At 46.8% G+C, this 14,422-nt stretch overlaps 1 protein-coding gene across 1 annotated transcript in view; it reads right to left on the minus strand.

Moving 5' to 3' along the window:
* The window catches only part of MYO10 (myosin X), a 210,203-nt gene that overhangs the window by 94,046 nt on the left and 101,735 nt on the right, over positions 1-14,422 (minus strand). Inside the window, exons 4-5 of the mRNA XM_036109218.2 lie at positions 12,335-12,522; positions 277-411 (exon numbers count right to left, since the gene is read on the minus strand). Coding sequence (XP_035965111.2) covers positions 277-411; positions 12,335-12,522 — 323 coding nt within the window. The remainder of the gene's footprint in view (positions 1-276; positions 412-12,334; positions 12,523-14,422) is intronic.

Here is a 14,422-nt window from a genome sequence, read left to right on the forward strand (position 1 = left end):
CTAGTTAGAGGAGGCTGCAGAATATTCCTCAGAATCACTCACTCACCAATTCAAACCTGACGCAGTAGGGGCCTAGGGTGGGGGGTGGGGTGGGGATCAGGGATGGTCGCTCAGGTTGTTAGAAATTGCTGTGTCCATGTTGGGACTTTTCCTTTGAGGAATTGTAAAAAGAGAAAATAGACCAACTAATTATAACTCGTCCTTAAACGAGCCACCCAGGGAGGACAGTGATGAATTTCCTATTCATCGGAAATAAGGAGCATGACAAAGAAATACCTGCTTTCAAGAATAGCTTGTTCAACACAGGATGTCTTCTCCTTTAAGGACAATTCCAAAGACTGTTGACTGATGACTGATAAAAACTTGAGGATCAATTTGGTGCTTTCGGTTTTACCTGCCCCACTTTCACCGCTGAAAAACAAAATGCGCAAGCTTGTTCAAATTAGAAAAAGAAAAGAAAAAGAAAAAAAAAGAAAAGAGACCCAGTTTGACCAACATCACTCCATTTGAAAGGTGGGAAAACAGAGGTCGAAATGCCTGTCCCGCGGGTCAAGTTAAAGGGCAGTAAAAGCAAGTTCTCCTTCTGGCCACACCCTTTCTGCTATTATGAAAGCCTCTCGGACGTCAGAGGTCAACAGAATCACCTTCACTAAGTTGAGAGGATGGACGTGCCTTCCATGCGAGGGAAGCCTGGCACAGGCAGGGATCTTTGTTTTGTTCGCTTGAGTATCCAGACATCTCCACAGGGCCCGGCTGCTGAGAAGCACTTGGTAAATACTTGTTAAAGGAACGAACACACTAACAGCATCTTTCTGGGAAACGGAAAGCAGGCCAATAGGCTTAAAAATGCAATTATTCGGGGCGCCTGGGTGGCTCAGTCGTTAAGCGTCTGCCTTCGGCTCAGGTCACGATCCCAGTGTCCTGGGATCGAGCCCCGTATCGGGCTCCCCGCTCGGCGGGAGGCCTGCTTCTCTCTCTCCTACTTACCCTGCTTGTGTTCTCTCCCTGTCAAATAAATAAATAAAATCTTAAAAAAAAAAAAAATGCAATTATTCGTAAATAGGATTGAGGGGACAAGGGAATGACCCCACAGGTCCTCGACCCACCACACGGAAACATTTTATTCCATACTAATCCTCGGAGGGAGGCAGCAGCTAAGCCTCCATGTCCAGAACGTAACACCAGGTCTGACATCCTGCAGAGATTATGCTTCAGTGACAGTTGAGGGAAAGTGAACAAAGCCGTGCAGGGGGAGGGGAGGCCAGTGAAAGAAGTAAACCAGGTTCAAGTCTCACCTGAACAGACTGGCAAACATGAGCCACAAAAAGAGAAAGGAAAGGATTTGGGCACAAGAGCCAGATGAGCTTGGGAAGACCACTAGGGGGCGGGATTCCGGCTAGGCCAGCGGCACTGAGATCAGAGGTGGTGGAGAAGGAAAGCGGAGAGGACTGGGTTTGATGGCTCAGAGGCAACCGCAGGAGACAGAAGGCGAAGACTGAGCTCATCAAGGTGGCCTGGGAAGAACATGGCTCTGGAGGTCATGCTCTGGAAGGAGCACGGGGGTCCCAGGAGAGCAGGTATTGTCTGGTGCTGGACGTGGACAAGAAGGCACGGAGGTCACAGATTTGGAAAGAGAAACTCAATTTTGTGTAAGATACCATTCTCGGTATCATGGGGAGAACGGAAGTAGTAAAAGGCAGGGAACTTAAAAGAGAAGTAAACTAAAGCTGCAGTGACAGGGGCACCTGGGTGGCTCAGTTAAGAGTCTGACTCTTGATTTTGGCTCAGGTCATAATCTCAAGGTCATGAGATGGAGCCTCACATCGGGCTCCATACTCAGTGTGGAGTCTGCCTGAGATTCTCTCTTTCTCCCTCTGCCCCTACCCCTGCTCACCCACGCACACTCTAAATAAGTCTTAAAAAAAAAAAAAAGGTGTAAGTAACAGAACAGCAATGCCAATGATAAATCAAGGTAGCACCTTAATAATTGCTAAATGGGCAAGATACACAGATGAGCTTCACTTAGTCCTAAAAAGGCTGCCCTTGGTGAAGGTCACGATCTGGGAAGTTATGAAAGAGGAATTTTGCTGAAAACCTGGTAAATGATTAACCACATGTAACAAAGGAGAGGAAAGGGCTGAGAGATGACACCGGCCCTGTCTGGCTGGGCGCTGCAGGCCCACGGGGAATCTACACCAGGCTAGGCTAATCTCAGTCATTCCATTCCCTCTGCAAGTGACAGGGTTGGCCATGGGAAGGTGTGAGGACTGCAGCCCAAGAGACTCCACGTCAAGCAAGCTCAGGGCTCCTGGGGAGCTTTTCGCACACACAAGAGACACCAGGCAGAAACGTACCCCTTGTTGCAGACAACCAATCCCTGGGAATCCACACCTATCTTGAGATAATAAAGCAAAAGCCAAGAAAATCAGAGAAGGCCTAGAGGAGTGGCTGAATTCACAGACCTGAAACCGCTCTGCCCTGTGTTATCGGAGTTAGAACAACTTCGGTTGGTTTTCTGTTGTCAGCAACCAGAATCTTCCTAGTACAGAGTTTAGCACACGTATTCATCTCCCTCACATCACTGGCACCCAGGGGGCATTCAGCAAGGATGCAGTGAATGAGTAACATAAACTAAGAAAAAACTGCAGGAAGAGATTTAGATAACTTTTTTTTTTTTAAGATTTCATTTATTTATTTGATAGAGAGAGAGAGAGAGAGAAAGAACAAGCAGGGGAGAGGGGTAGAGGGAGAAGCAGGCTCCCCACCAAGCAGGGAGCCAGATGCAGGACCTGATCCCAGGACCCTGGGATCATGACCTGAGCTGAAGGCAGATGCTTAATCGACTGAGCCACCCAGGTACTCCAATTCTTGATATTTAAAAAAGTACATACATCTAGCCAGTTGTTGTTGATTCAATTATGGTAAAACAAACAGAACTTAAAGGGCTAAATTCTCTAGTTAAAAAACATGTGAAGCAGAAATAAGGTTACATGTTTCCCAAACCCACTTCTTTATCCTCCAGCACAAGGAAGTGGAAAACATGTCAACCTCTCTGACAGCAATCAGTGGATAACAGGGACCGAACGTGGCCCATTTGAACAGAAGGGCAGTTGAACTACGGAGCATGAGATATAGGCTACTTCTATGTCTGGTGGGTGAAAAACTGCCTTCTTCATGGTAATCTGGGCTCGAAATCCAAGCCTGCCACCTGGGCGCCCTCTGGGCTGGCACAGCTCTATAAACAAAATGACATGTGGAATAAAGTCAAGTCTCTCACCTTCTCCTGTGGGGCTGCAAAATAAGCAAAAAGTAAAGCATTCCTGTGTTATGCCCCTGAGATTTTGGGGGGCTGTTTGTTACAGCAATTAGCCCACCTTAATAAATAGAACATGGCAAAGACACGATCGCAGAGCATATACTGTTCAAACTCCAAACCAGCAAGACTTGGTCAAGGAGAAGAAAATCTGGGACTCTCACTGCCATTAGCCGGCCATGGATATCGATCTACAGCGATCTGCAGCCATTTTTTCTCACTGTATCTATCATACTGTCTTCAAGCATCTTTTTTTTTTTTTGAAGATTTTATTTATTTGACAGAGAAAGAGAGCAAAAGCAGGGGGAGTGGCAGAAGGAGCAGGAGAAGCAGACTCTCCGCTGAGCATCAGGGAGCCGCACCCCGCACCATGAGATCATGACCTGAGCCGAAGGCAGACACTTAACTTAGCGAGCCACCCAGGCACCCCTATTTAATGCTTGTTTTTAAAAATTTCTACAACTCAAAAATAGAATTGGTTTGCTGTTTACTATGAGATTATGGGTTACTTTTGACATGCTGTTATAGTTTATCTTTGATTTTTAAACCAACAAAGGAGGTACCAAGCTCAAATCCATGATCAACTTAAATTGATATTTCACTGTATTATATTGGTCTAGTTGATTCCTATCTTCATTGTTGGTTACTTTTTTTTAAAGATTTTATTTATTTATTTGAGAGAGAGAGAGAGTTAGCGAGAGAGACAAGGGGGAGAGGGAGAAGCAGACTCCCTGCTGAGCAGGGAGCCCAATGCGGGGCTCGATCCCTGGGATCATGACCTGAAACAAAGGTGGACGCTTAACCGACTGAGCCACCCAGGGGCCCCAAGCACAGTGTTTAAGTACATCTTTTTTGGATACAGAATTAAAACTTGAAACCAAAACAAAACACAGACACTCTGCAACAGTTCTCAAACTTGGCTGCACATCAGAATCACCTAATATGTTTCTAATCTGAACCTATAGGGGTAGAACTTCCTCGTCAGTATTTTTAAAAATTGTCCAGAGGATTCCACTATGAAGCCAGGTTTGGGAAGCACTACTCTTGAAAGCAGTTTCCACACAATTCAGATAGGACTGCTCCAGGGAGTAAGAAGTGGTGACTATCATGGGGCCGTGGAAGTATTACATGAACAAGGCAAAGGATAATTAAATAACTCACACATTGTTAAAACCCAGAAATATGCCGGATGTCAAGGTAACAGGACTCTGCAGGCCATACACTTTTACGTAACCCTCCTCTTCCTCTCTTCCCCCTCCTCCTCCCACTCCTGCCTGCGACTTCAACGTTCCCCATGAAAACAATTTACTGAAGGTCAAACCAATGTAATCTTCGAAGCAATGGAGAAAGAGCATCTCTGCAGATAGCCCTTCCCTCCTTAAACATCTGTGAGCCTACTATGTGTCAGGCTGCACTAAGGGCTGTTAAAGCATTGATGTATAAAATGGGACGGTCAGTCTGTCTATGATCTAGAAGCACAAAGATCTCAAAGAGTCACAGGTATCCTAGGGGATAAGAGAACTCATGATTTAGACGGAGGGTAAAGGTTCAGTAAAGACCTTTTTGTGGGGAGGGGATGGGAGGGGCTGACATTTAGACCAAAGTGTGAAAACATGCACAGGAGTTAACTGGGTGAAAACTGAAGGGAGAGGGGGTAGAGTCAGCAGGGGGACACTGCTCCATGCCTTGGAGGAAGGAAAAGCAGCTTGCATGGCTGAAGTCCAGGGAAATGCAGGGATGATGCTGGGGTCCCAATGAGAGGCCACTAGTTCTCTAGTTAAGTATGGGACTAGTTCTTTCATTTATTTATAAGATTTATTATTCACTTGAGAGAGAAAGAGAGTGCGCGTGCAAGAGAGCACGTGCATGAGTGGGAGGGGCAGAGGGAGAGGAGGAGAGAATCCCAAGCTGACTTCACGCTGAGCGCAGGGCTCTATCTCACAAGCCTGAGATCATGACCCTGAGATCATGACTGACTGAACCACCCAGGCGCTCAGGAACTAGTTAAATAGGGGAGTGGGGTGGCGAGGAAGATCATGAGTCATAACCCCTGACATTTTCAAGTTACCCATCACTATAATGACAGATGTAACGTATGATATACATGTCACAGGTGTGTGATATTGTGATTATGTATAATAAGAAGTATATATTGAGTCTTCATCTTCCTTTCTGACACAGAGCTCCTAACACCCTCATTACTTCCTAAATGATGATAGCAATAAGGACATCATTTGTTATGTTAATGAGGTGACTTTTGGAAAGCTCCTGTTGGCGGCTGCTTGCCAGGGGAACCAACCACAGAATTAGAAGCTTGGGACTTTCAATTCCTTCCCCGCCACACTGACCTTTGGGGAGGGGAAAGGGGCTGGAAATTGAATTCAATACCAAGAGTCAATGATTCAATCAATCATGCCTATGTAATGAAGCCCACATAGAATTCCAAAAGGACGGGGGTGGGAGATGCTGCTGAGAAAGCTTCCGGGTTGGTGAACACATGGAGGGAAGCTGAGGGCCCTTTCCCTATATCTTGCCCTATACATCTCTCCCAGCTCTTCCTGAGTTATATCCTTTTATAATAAACCTGTAATCTGTAAGTAAACTGGTTTCCTGAGTTCTGTGAGCCATTCTAGCAAATTCATCGAAGTGTGTGTGTGGAGCGGGTCAGCTGGAACCTCCAATCTATGGCCCATCCATCAGAAGCACAGGTAACAACTTGGACTTGTGATTGGTGTCTGAAGTTGGGGGGGGGTTGGGGGGGACGTGGAGGGGGCAGTCTTGTAGGACGGAGCCCTTCACCTGTGGGATCTGATATCATGTCTGGGCAGGGAGTGTCAGAGTTGCGTTACCTGCTTGGTAATATGGAGACTATGACGGAGCCCGTACATTAGAGTGCAATGATCTATGTAACTACGTGCATACGTCCTTGCTAATCCTCATCACGGAACTATATAAAGCCAAATTTAAGACGACAAACAAAAATAGAACACCCCCCAAATCCAAATGAACAGGGCTAATTTTAACCCACTGGTTAATGTCATTTTGCTCAAGCTGCAGAGCTGTTTGTACTGGGACGGGCTCACTCCTTGTGTGCGGAGCCTGGAGCCTGTCCTACCACGGGCAGTGTGCTGACTCATTTAATCCACCGCATTCCTTTCTTCTCGCCGCCCTAACACAGTAACTCACACGGCAATTACGATGTTATTCTACCTTCACTTACAGCAAACACATCCCTTACATATCCAGTCCTACATTTTTCTCATTAGCCCATGGCAATTAGAGTCCTAACCCTTGGCGCCAACATGATTGCAAACACAAACATGGGCTGCAGAGAACACATGTTCTTCTAGATGAACCCAAATGAGCTTATACTGTTAAACAAAACAAAACAAACAAAACTATGAAAATGAAAAGGAGAAAGGAAAATAACCCAAAGCACTGACAGGGGGCCTCCTCATAGGCCGTATTAAAAGTTTTGAGATGTGTTCGTAGGCAGAATCAAAGTCACGAGGCCGTTTTTAAGCAGGAAACTGTCATAATCAGGTTCAAGTTTTTATTTTATTTTATTTTTTTAAAGATTTTTATTTATTTATTTGAGAGAGAGCATGAGAGAGAGAGAGAGAGCATGAGAGGGGGGAGGGTCAGAGGGAGAAGCAGACTCCCTGCCAAGCAGGGAGCCCGATGCGGGACTCGATCCCGGGACTCCAGGATCATGACCTGAGCTGAAGGCAGTCGCTTAACCAACTGAGCCACCCAGGCGCCCCTCAGGTTCAAGTTTTTAAAGAATCACTCTGTGTGGAGTACGGAATGGAGTGAATGCATGGAAGGAGGCAAGACAGGAGGTGGGGAGACAGAGGCGAGGGTAGAAGGGTAGTGGGGCAGCAGTGACATGAAGTGAGAGGCCTCGGGAAAGATGGGGGGGTACAGCTCATGGCCCTGGTCAGGACCTGGTCAAGAGGGTGGTAAGCAACAGGGAGGTGAAGGGAAGGGACTCCTGCAAACCCGGGAGCTTGCTAGCGGGTTGATCCGAGCATCGCAACACAGGTGTAAACGTCTGTCACAACCCATCGAGCCGTCTACATAAGGTCAATACGCTTTACTGTGTGGACTTCTATCTTCCTGGGGGCCAGGGGGCGGCATATAGAGGAAAAGGACTTCTAGTTCCAAGAAGGACTTCTTGATCTCAGGCTTGCGAGCTGGTGGGATAGAGTCCACTTGCTGAGAATGAGAACATGAAAGGAGGAATACACTTCTGGGAGAAACTGAGCATGAATCTAGGACATGCCACCCTTGAGATGCCCAGGAGACATCTCTGTGATGGTAGCTCAGGGCATTTGGACACATGTCTGGAACTCGGAGGAGAAACCGGCCGGGCGGGGTTTGGGGAGGGGAGCGGGGGGAGGCATCTTAGACCAGGGAGTTCTGCAGACCTGAGAGGGAAAGGTTGGGTGGAAGATGAGCAGGTGGAGGACGAGTGAGGAGCGCCCAGAGAACCAGGAAGAGACCCAGTGTGATGGTGCACCGTGGAGAGAGGAGGGACTACCTTCCATTTCCTAATGACCCTTGTTTTTCCAAATATCTATGTTTTGGCAAATGCTTCTGTGCCCTTCCTCCCCTCTACGCCAGCCATATTCCTCCACATTCTTTGACTCATAATCGCACATCACTTCCTCTATGAAGTATTGTCTGAATTCCTTCCTGAGGATCTACCACCACCTTCTCTGAGCAACCATGGACATATTTCCGTTATAGCATTTGGCAGGTTGTACTGAAATTAGTTACATCAGTTTCCTCCCATCAGAGAAGAAGTTCCTAAAGGCAGTGATTGGATATTATTATTAATTTTTAATTGCCAAAGTCTAGCACAGTAACCTGCCATATTACGTGAACAAGAGGCCTGCTTCGAGTCCTATTCAGCTTGGTGCCTTTCTAACCCTGGACGCAAGTTTTGTTCACTGTTCCAATTCGACCATTTATAAATATATTCCTAGAAATACAAGACTGAACATCTAATTATCCATTAGGTGGATAATCGATCCTGTTTTGGAAAACCAAAACACGCAAGGCAAAGCCAAGGTCCCCAGTCCACAGCTGCTCTGTATATCTATGCTGGGACGCACAGCTGTTGAATGTTGGCCCCCTCCCAGACGCTGTCCTGGGCAATGAGCTTCACAGTGAATTAGCCACAGGCCTTCCCTACCCTACAGATCTCAGAAGGTCACATACACCCACAGACCGTAATAAACTAAACCCCACTTGCCCAATCAACGTATGAGAAACCCAAGTCAATGTAAAATGGACCAGATCAACCAAGATCAAATGCTGATCTTGCCAGTTAGATGAAAGAAAAATTCAAGTTTTAAACATGTTTTAAAAACCATAATAGCGTAGGGGCGCCTGGGTGGCTCAGTCGTTAAGCGTCTGCCTTCGGCTCAGGTCATGATCCCAGGGTCCTGGGATCGAGCCCCGCATCAGGCTCCCTGCTCTGTGGGAAGCCTGCTTCTCCCTCTCCCACTCCCCCTGCTTGTGTTCCCTCTCTCGCTGTGTCTCTCTCTGTCAAATAAATAAATAAAATCTTTAAAAAAAAAAAAAAAAAAAAAACCATAATAGCGTAAACATTTGCTTAAATGTGCACCAACAGGTAAAACGAGAGATTGGGGGAGCTGACAAACTTGAAAGTGAGACCAACACAAGAGGCTCAGATTAGGAGCCTAGAGACTTGGCATTGCCACCAAATAGCTGGACCTCCCTTGAAGGGAGGGGAAAAAACTGATCTCTCAAGTCCTCTCTAATTCCAAACAGGCCTATTTTCTGGTTTTAAAGGTATTTGCATGAGAAAATGTTTTCAAAGTAGTAAAACACATTGTATCCACCAGGGGGCAGATTATGCCCGAGGAAATCCACATAGGGCTACAGTAACCTACAAGTTTTATTTTTAGACTCAATTTTCTCTAAATTCCCAGAGCCCCAGTCCCCACTAAAACAAAAACAAAAACCAAAAATACTGCCAGAGAGATCTATTAAACAAGACACATTTTAATGAGAACTCTATTCTTAAAGACTCCATTGCCTGAGTTAATTTAGATAAATACAGTTACTCCCTTCACATGGGCATCACACAATGGGAGCTTTCTATTTGGGATCCACTCTCCCTCCACCTCCCACCTTATTTTTAAATACCGCAGTCTTTGGCATGAAAATGCCAACCCATTTCCGTTTTATTACACATACACACACACATATGCACAATGACCTCGTTTGATTTTCCTCTTTCTTCCTAAGCTACTCTGTCTGGCAAGTGATATATGAGTCATCCTCTCATTTTTCCCATTGAAAGTAAGAAACACAAGCAATTATCAATGGCAAATATTTAGGTACCTAAGTGTGGAATACAATCTGACCTTAAAATTAAGTTTTCTTTCTTCCTGTTAATCGTATTAAATTATATTCTGTATGCTGAAATGGGGATCTTATATTCTAACTTCTGAGCTTTGGTGAAGTTCCCTGCAAGAGCCTACAAACAGTGCTTCCAGACATAAGGCAAGTTTCTTGATTAGAAATGGGACCCTTGGAAGCCCCCCCCCTTTTAAATATATTAAATAGCTTCATTTTGATGAACTACAAGTCATAATGACTCATTTACTTAACTAAATAAATGGATAGCCTCTCTCTCCAAGTTATTTCCACAGCCCAGGACATTAGCACCATAAAAGTGATTAAGAAAAGAGCTTTTATCTGCCCAGATGCTTGCCTCCCCTTAAGGGGCAGAGAGAGAGGTAGAATGAGAAAGGCAAAGTTCTGCTATTCTATTCATGTAATTCTGATTTGTTGTAAAAGCAAGGACCCATGCATTAGCGTAATGGGCAAAAACTGTCGGTAAGAAGAATATAACCCCTAAAGCAGTTTTCCATGTGTGGCGCCAACAGATACTACTGAGCAGCCACATACATCAAAGGGCTGTTGGAAGGCTGATACCTGAATGAGGTGATGCCTGAAAAGTTCCTGGCACAGTGTCCAAAACACAGTAACCCTTCAGAAACCATTAGCGTCCTCATCTTTGAACAGGTGCCACATGGGACCCTTTATCTCCCAATTGTCCTCAGCTGGTGGGGGCTGCTTCCCTTCCCTGGGGTTTCAGTGAGGGACATCCTCTGGCATGTCTGCCCATACCTACACCCCACCTTTCCTCCCCCAGGAGCTGGGGTGGCTTCCCTGACAAGTGAACTGCGGGGAAGGACTGGTCTGCTCCTCACCGGCTGGGAACTGGTTTCCCACAGTGATCGTGGCCACCACTCACCTGCCTGCATCCGGATCAGGTGCTTTGGTCTAATTTGGGCCTTCGATGTTAGCCAGCCCGATTGGCTTCAAGTCTAAAGCTAACATATGGCTCTCCATCTGTCTTACTTCCATTGAATCAGAAATCCGGAGGGGTTCAAGAGGGTCTTACTTATCATCTCACCTAAATCCAAAGTGCCTTGTCCTTTCCTCTTGAAATAATGTAATTATTTTGCCACAAGTTGGGACTAGAAAGTCACCTACAACAGAAGTCCAAATCTTTCCCACCAGCCGTTGTGGTACACTCCAGACTTTCAGTGACAGGCGGGCCCCATGAGTGCAGGCCTGGGAGCGGGAATGAGCAGTGCCTGGGTAGTCCATGGAAACTTCACGGAAAGTGAGGCTCAGCACATCTACTCTGGGTCCTATCCACGGGCGCTCTGAACATCACTACAACACGATTCTGGGATAAAGAACTAATAAGAAGATCCAATCAGATATCACTAGAATGTAAGTGATGAGGCCAATTTGAATTAGTTAATAAAAGAATTTTTTTTTTTTTTTAAGAGAGAGAGCACGAGCTGGGGGTGAAGCAGTTAGGAGGCAAGAATCTCACACAGACTCTGCACCCAGCACAGAGCCTGACACGGGGCTCGATCTCACAACCCTGAGGTCATGACCTGAGCCAACATCAAGAGTCAGATACTTAACTGACTGAGCCACCCAGGTGCCCCATAAAAGAAATATTTTTAAAGAAATATAGTCCATTGTTTTAGACAGTTCCTAGTGATAGGTTTCGATAGTGGGTCTTCTGGTAGTTTTTTTTTTTTTAATTTGTTTATTTGAGAGAGAGAACGAGAGTACACACACAAGCAGGGGGAGGAGCAGAGGGAGAGAATCCCAAGCAGACTCCCCGCTGAGCATGGAGCCTGACACGGGGCTCGATCCCACGACCCTGAGATCATGACCTGACCTGAAATCAAGAGTCGGACGCTTAATGCTTAACCAACTTGAGCCACCCAGGTGCCCCTTCTGCTAGTTTAATAAAATTCAAAATCATGGTGGCGCCTGGGTGGCTCAGTCGTTAAGCGTCTGCCTTCGGCTCAGGTCATGATCCCGGCGTCCTGAGGTCGAGCCCCGCATCGGGCTCCCTGCTCCGCGGGAGGCCTGCTTCTCCCTCTGCTGCTCCCCTTGCTTGTGTTCCCTCTCTCCCTGCCTCTCTGTCAAATAAATAAATAAAATCTTAAAAAAAAAAATTCAAAATCACTAAAATGCTTAAATTTGGGAAATCCTATGTAATCTTACTGAATTAGAGAAAAAAGATCTCTTGCTCAAATATACAAGCCTTCTCACTCTAGAATATATATAACATTTTAAATTTGAAAGAACTACACATTTTCTTGGAATAAACCAAAGAATAATTAAGGCAAATTTAAAAAAAAAAAAAAGAAAAGAAAAATGGAAGAATTATTCTGAGGCCAAGAGCCAACAAATGTGGTACCTCTTGCTTTTTTCTAAGTGAGTTTGGCTCTTTTGAAAGCTGTATTTATCAAGCTATTTGAAATAGAAAACTCCACCTGAGAAATTCGGGTACTTAGGAAGAATTCTTCTCATTAAGCTCCTAAGCAGGTTTTGGGTGCTGGGGGCTGGCTGGGTTGAGCGGCCAGTGGTGGGCTCCTGACACCAGCTTCCCTCCCGAGCGGCCTCCTGGCCAGCCGTCCGCCAGCCTCACGGCTGGCCGGTTACCTGATGAGGACACACTGGTCATCGTGGCGTTTCCACAGGCATCGGTAGCACTCGTTGGCGACGGCGAAGACGTGGGGGGGGAGCTCGCCCAGGTGGCACTTGCTGTAGCGCTCCATGGTGGCCCGCTCATACAGCCCGGCGATGGTCCTGTAGGGGTTCACTGAGGCAATGATGGAGCCGATGTAGGTCTGCAAGCACACGGGGCGGGGAGACAGAAGGACACCGGGTTATACACAGCACTGGTGGGCGGGGGGGGGTGTGCAGGACGAGGGCGCGTCGCCTCCGCTCACGCTGGGACAGAGACAGAAGAGGCTGGATATGCTTCATGCTGTTCCACGCTCCGAAGGCTGGGGGCCGGCCACACGTCCCCACGGCCCCACCTGTCTCGGACTTGAACAGAATCCACCTGAGTGTGCTTGAAGAGGACTGATGGGGCTCCCCTCTGCATACGTTTTTCCTACACCTTTTTGGTACAAAATCTTGTCATTCTGTACAAACGGAACCATTTCAAAGAGGACTTGCAGTGACAGGTAAACCACAGAAAGATGGGGAAGCAGCCCAAGCCCAAATCCCTGTTCCCGGTGACCTCCTCATCCCATCCCAGGCACAGAGGACTGTCCACTCCCCATCTCCTTCCTCATCAGGTAGCTCTCAGGAATCAGGGATTAAAGAAAGAACTAGAGGTGGCGCCTGGGTGGCTCAGTCGTTAAGCGTCTGCCTTCGGCTCGGGTCATGATCCCAGGGTCCTGGGATCGAGCCCCACATCGGGCTCCCTGCTCCGCGGGAGGCCGGCTTCTCCCTCTCCCACTCCCCCTGCTTGTCTTCCTTCTCTCGCTGTGTCTCTCTCTGTCAAATAAATAAATAAAATTTAAAGAAAGAAAGAACTAGAGCGACACCAAGGGGCTGGGGAAGAGGAACGGAGAGTCACTGTTTACTGGGTACGGAGCTTCTGTTCGGGATAGGAAGAAGATTCTAGAGATAGACTGTGGTTATAGTTACACAACACTGCAAATGTACTTAATGCACTGGACAGTACACTTAAAAATAGTCAAAATGGTAAATTTTATGTGATGTATCTTTAAACTTAACTTTTAAAACAGTAACAAAACCATTTTGAAAATACTGGGTGCCACAGTCTGGAACCGAGATGCCTGACCATCTTACCCTTCCGGAACAAAATCCAGGCCAGAAATTAAGCAAACTCTTCAGAGCAGCAAAGACTATAGCTATTAACGTGTAAGGCCTGCTGCTTCGTCCACATGGACCGAACTTGTTCATTTGGACTTCTGCAGGAAAGGCTAACGGAGTTTGGTTACCAGGTTTCCAGGCTCAGACTCGATGGAAGCAGCAGAGCGGAGGGGTGGAGGCAGGCTGCGTAACTACCACCACCTTTGATGGTGCACATGCACTGTCCAGGTGCTTCATGGAGAGTTATGGGTTGCACTGGGCCCTCCAAAGTTCCTACATTGAAGCCTTAACCCCCAATATCTTGGAATGGGACCATATTTGGAGCTAAGGCCTCTAATGAGATGACTACATTAAAATGAGGCTGTTCGGGCGAGCCCCAGTCCAATCTGACTACCTTCCTTTTAGGAGGAAATGTGGACACTCAAACACCAGAGACGTGTGTGCCCCAGTAAAGACCGTCTGAGGACACAGTAAGATGGAGGCCATTTGCAAGCCAAGGATGGAGCCCACAGGAGAAGCCAACCCTCCCAACACCAAGGACCTCTAGGCTTCAGAACTGTGAGAAAATCACTGTCTGTTTAAGCCACCCAGTCAGTGATATTTTGTTATGACCTCCTGAGCTGACCCACACTGGGGCCCTGACCCCTTCACACTCACAATAACCTAAGGAGCTTCCCAATATTACTAGCCCGATTTCAGAGGAGGAAACAGGCATAGTGATGATGTCCTGTTCACCCACAGAGCCAGGAAGTGGTAGAGGTGAGATTTGAACCCGAGCAACCCAGCTGCAGAGGCTTCTCTTCTTACATTCCTTGGCAAGGCACAACGATGCTGCCCAGGGAAAGGAAAAGCAAGCAACGCTAGGCAGAAAGTCCAAACATCCTGAGAACATCTGTACCA

This window comes from Halichoerus grypus, chromosome 2 (genome assembly GCF_964656455.1).
Source record: "Halichoerus grypus chromosome 2, mHalGry1.hap1.1, whole genome shotgun sequence".
NCBI classification, from domain to species: domain Eukaryota; kingdom Metazoa; phylum Chordata; class Mammalia; order Carnivora; family Phocidae; genus Halichoerus; species Halichoerus grypus.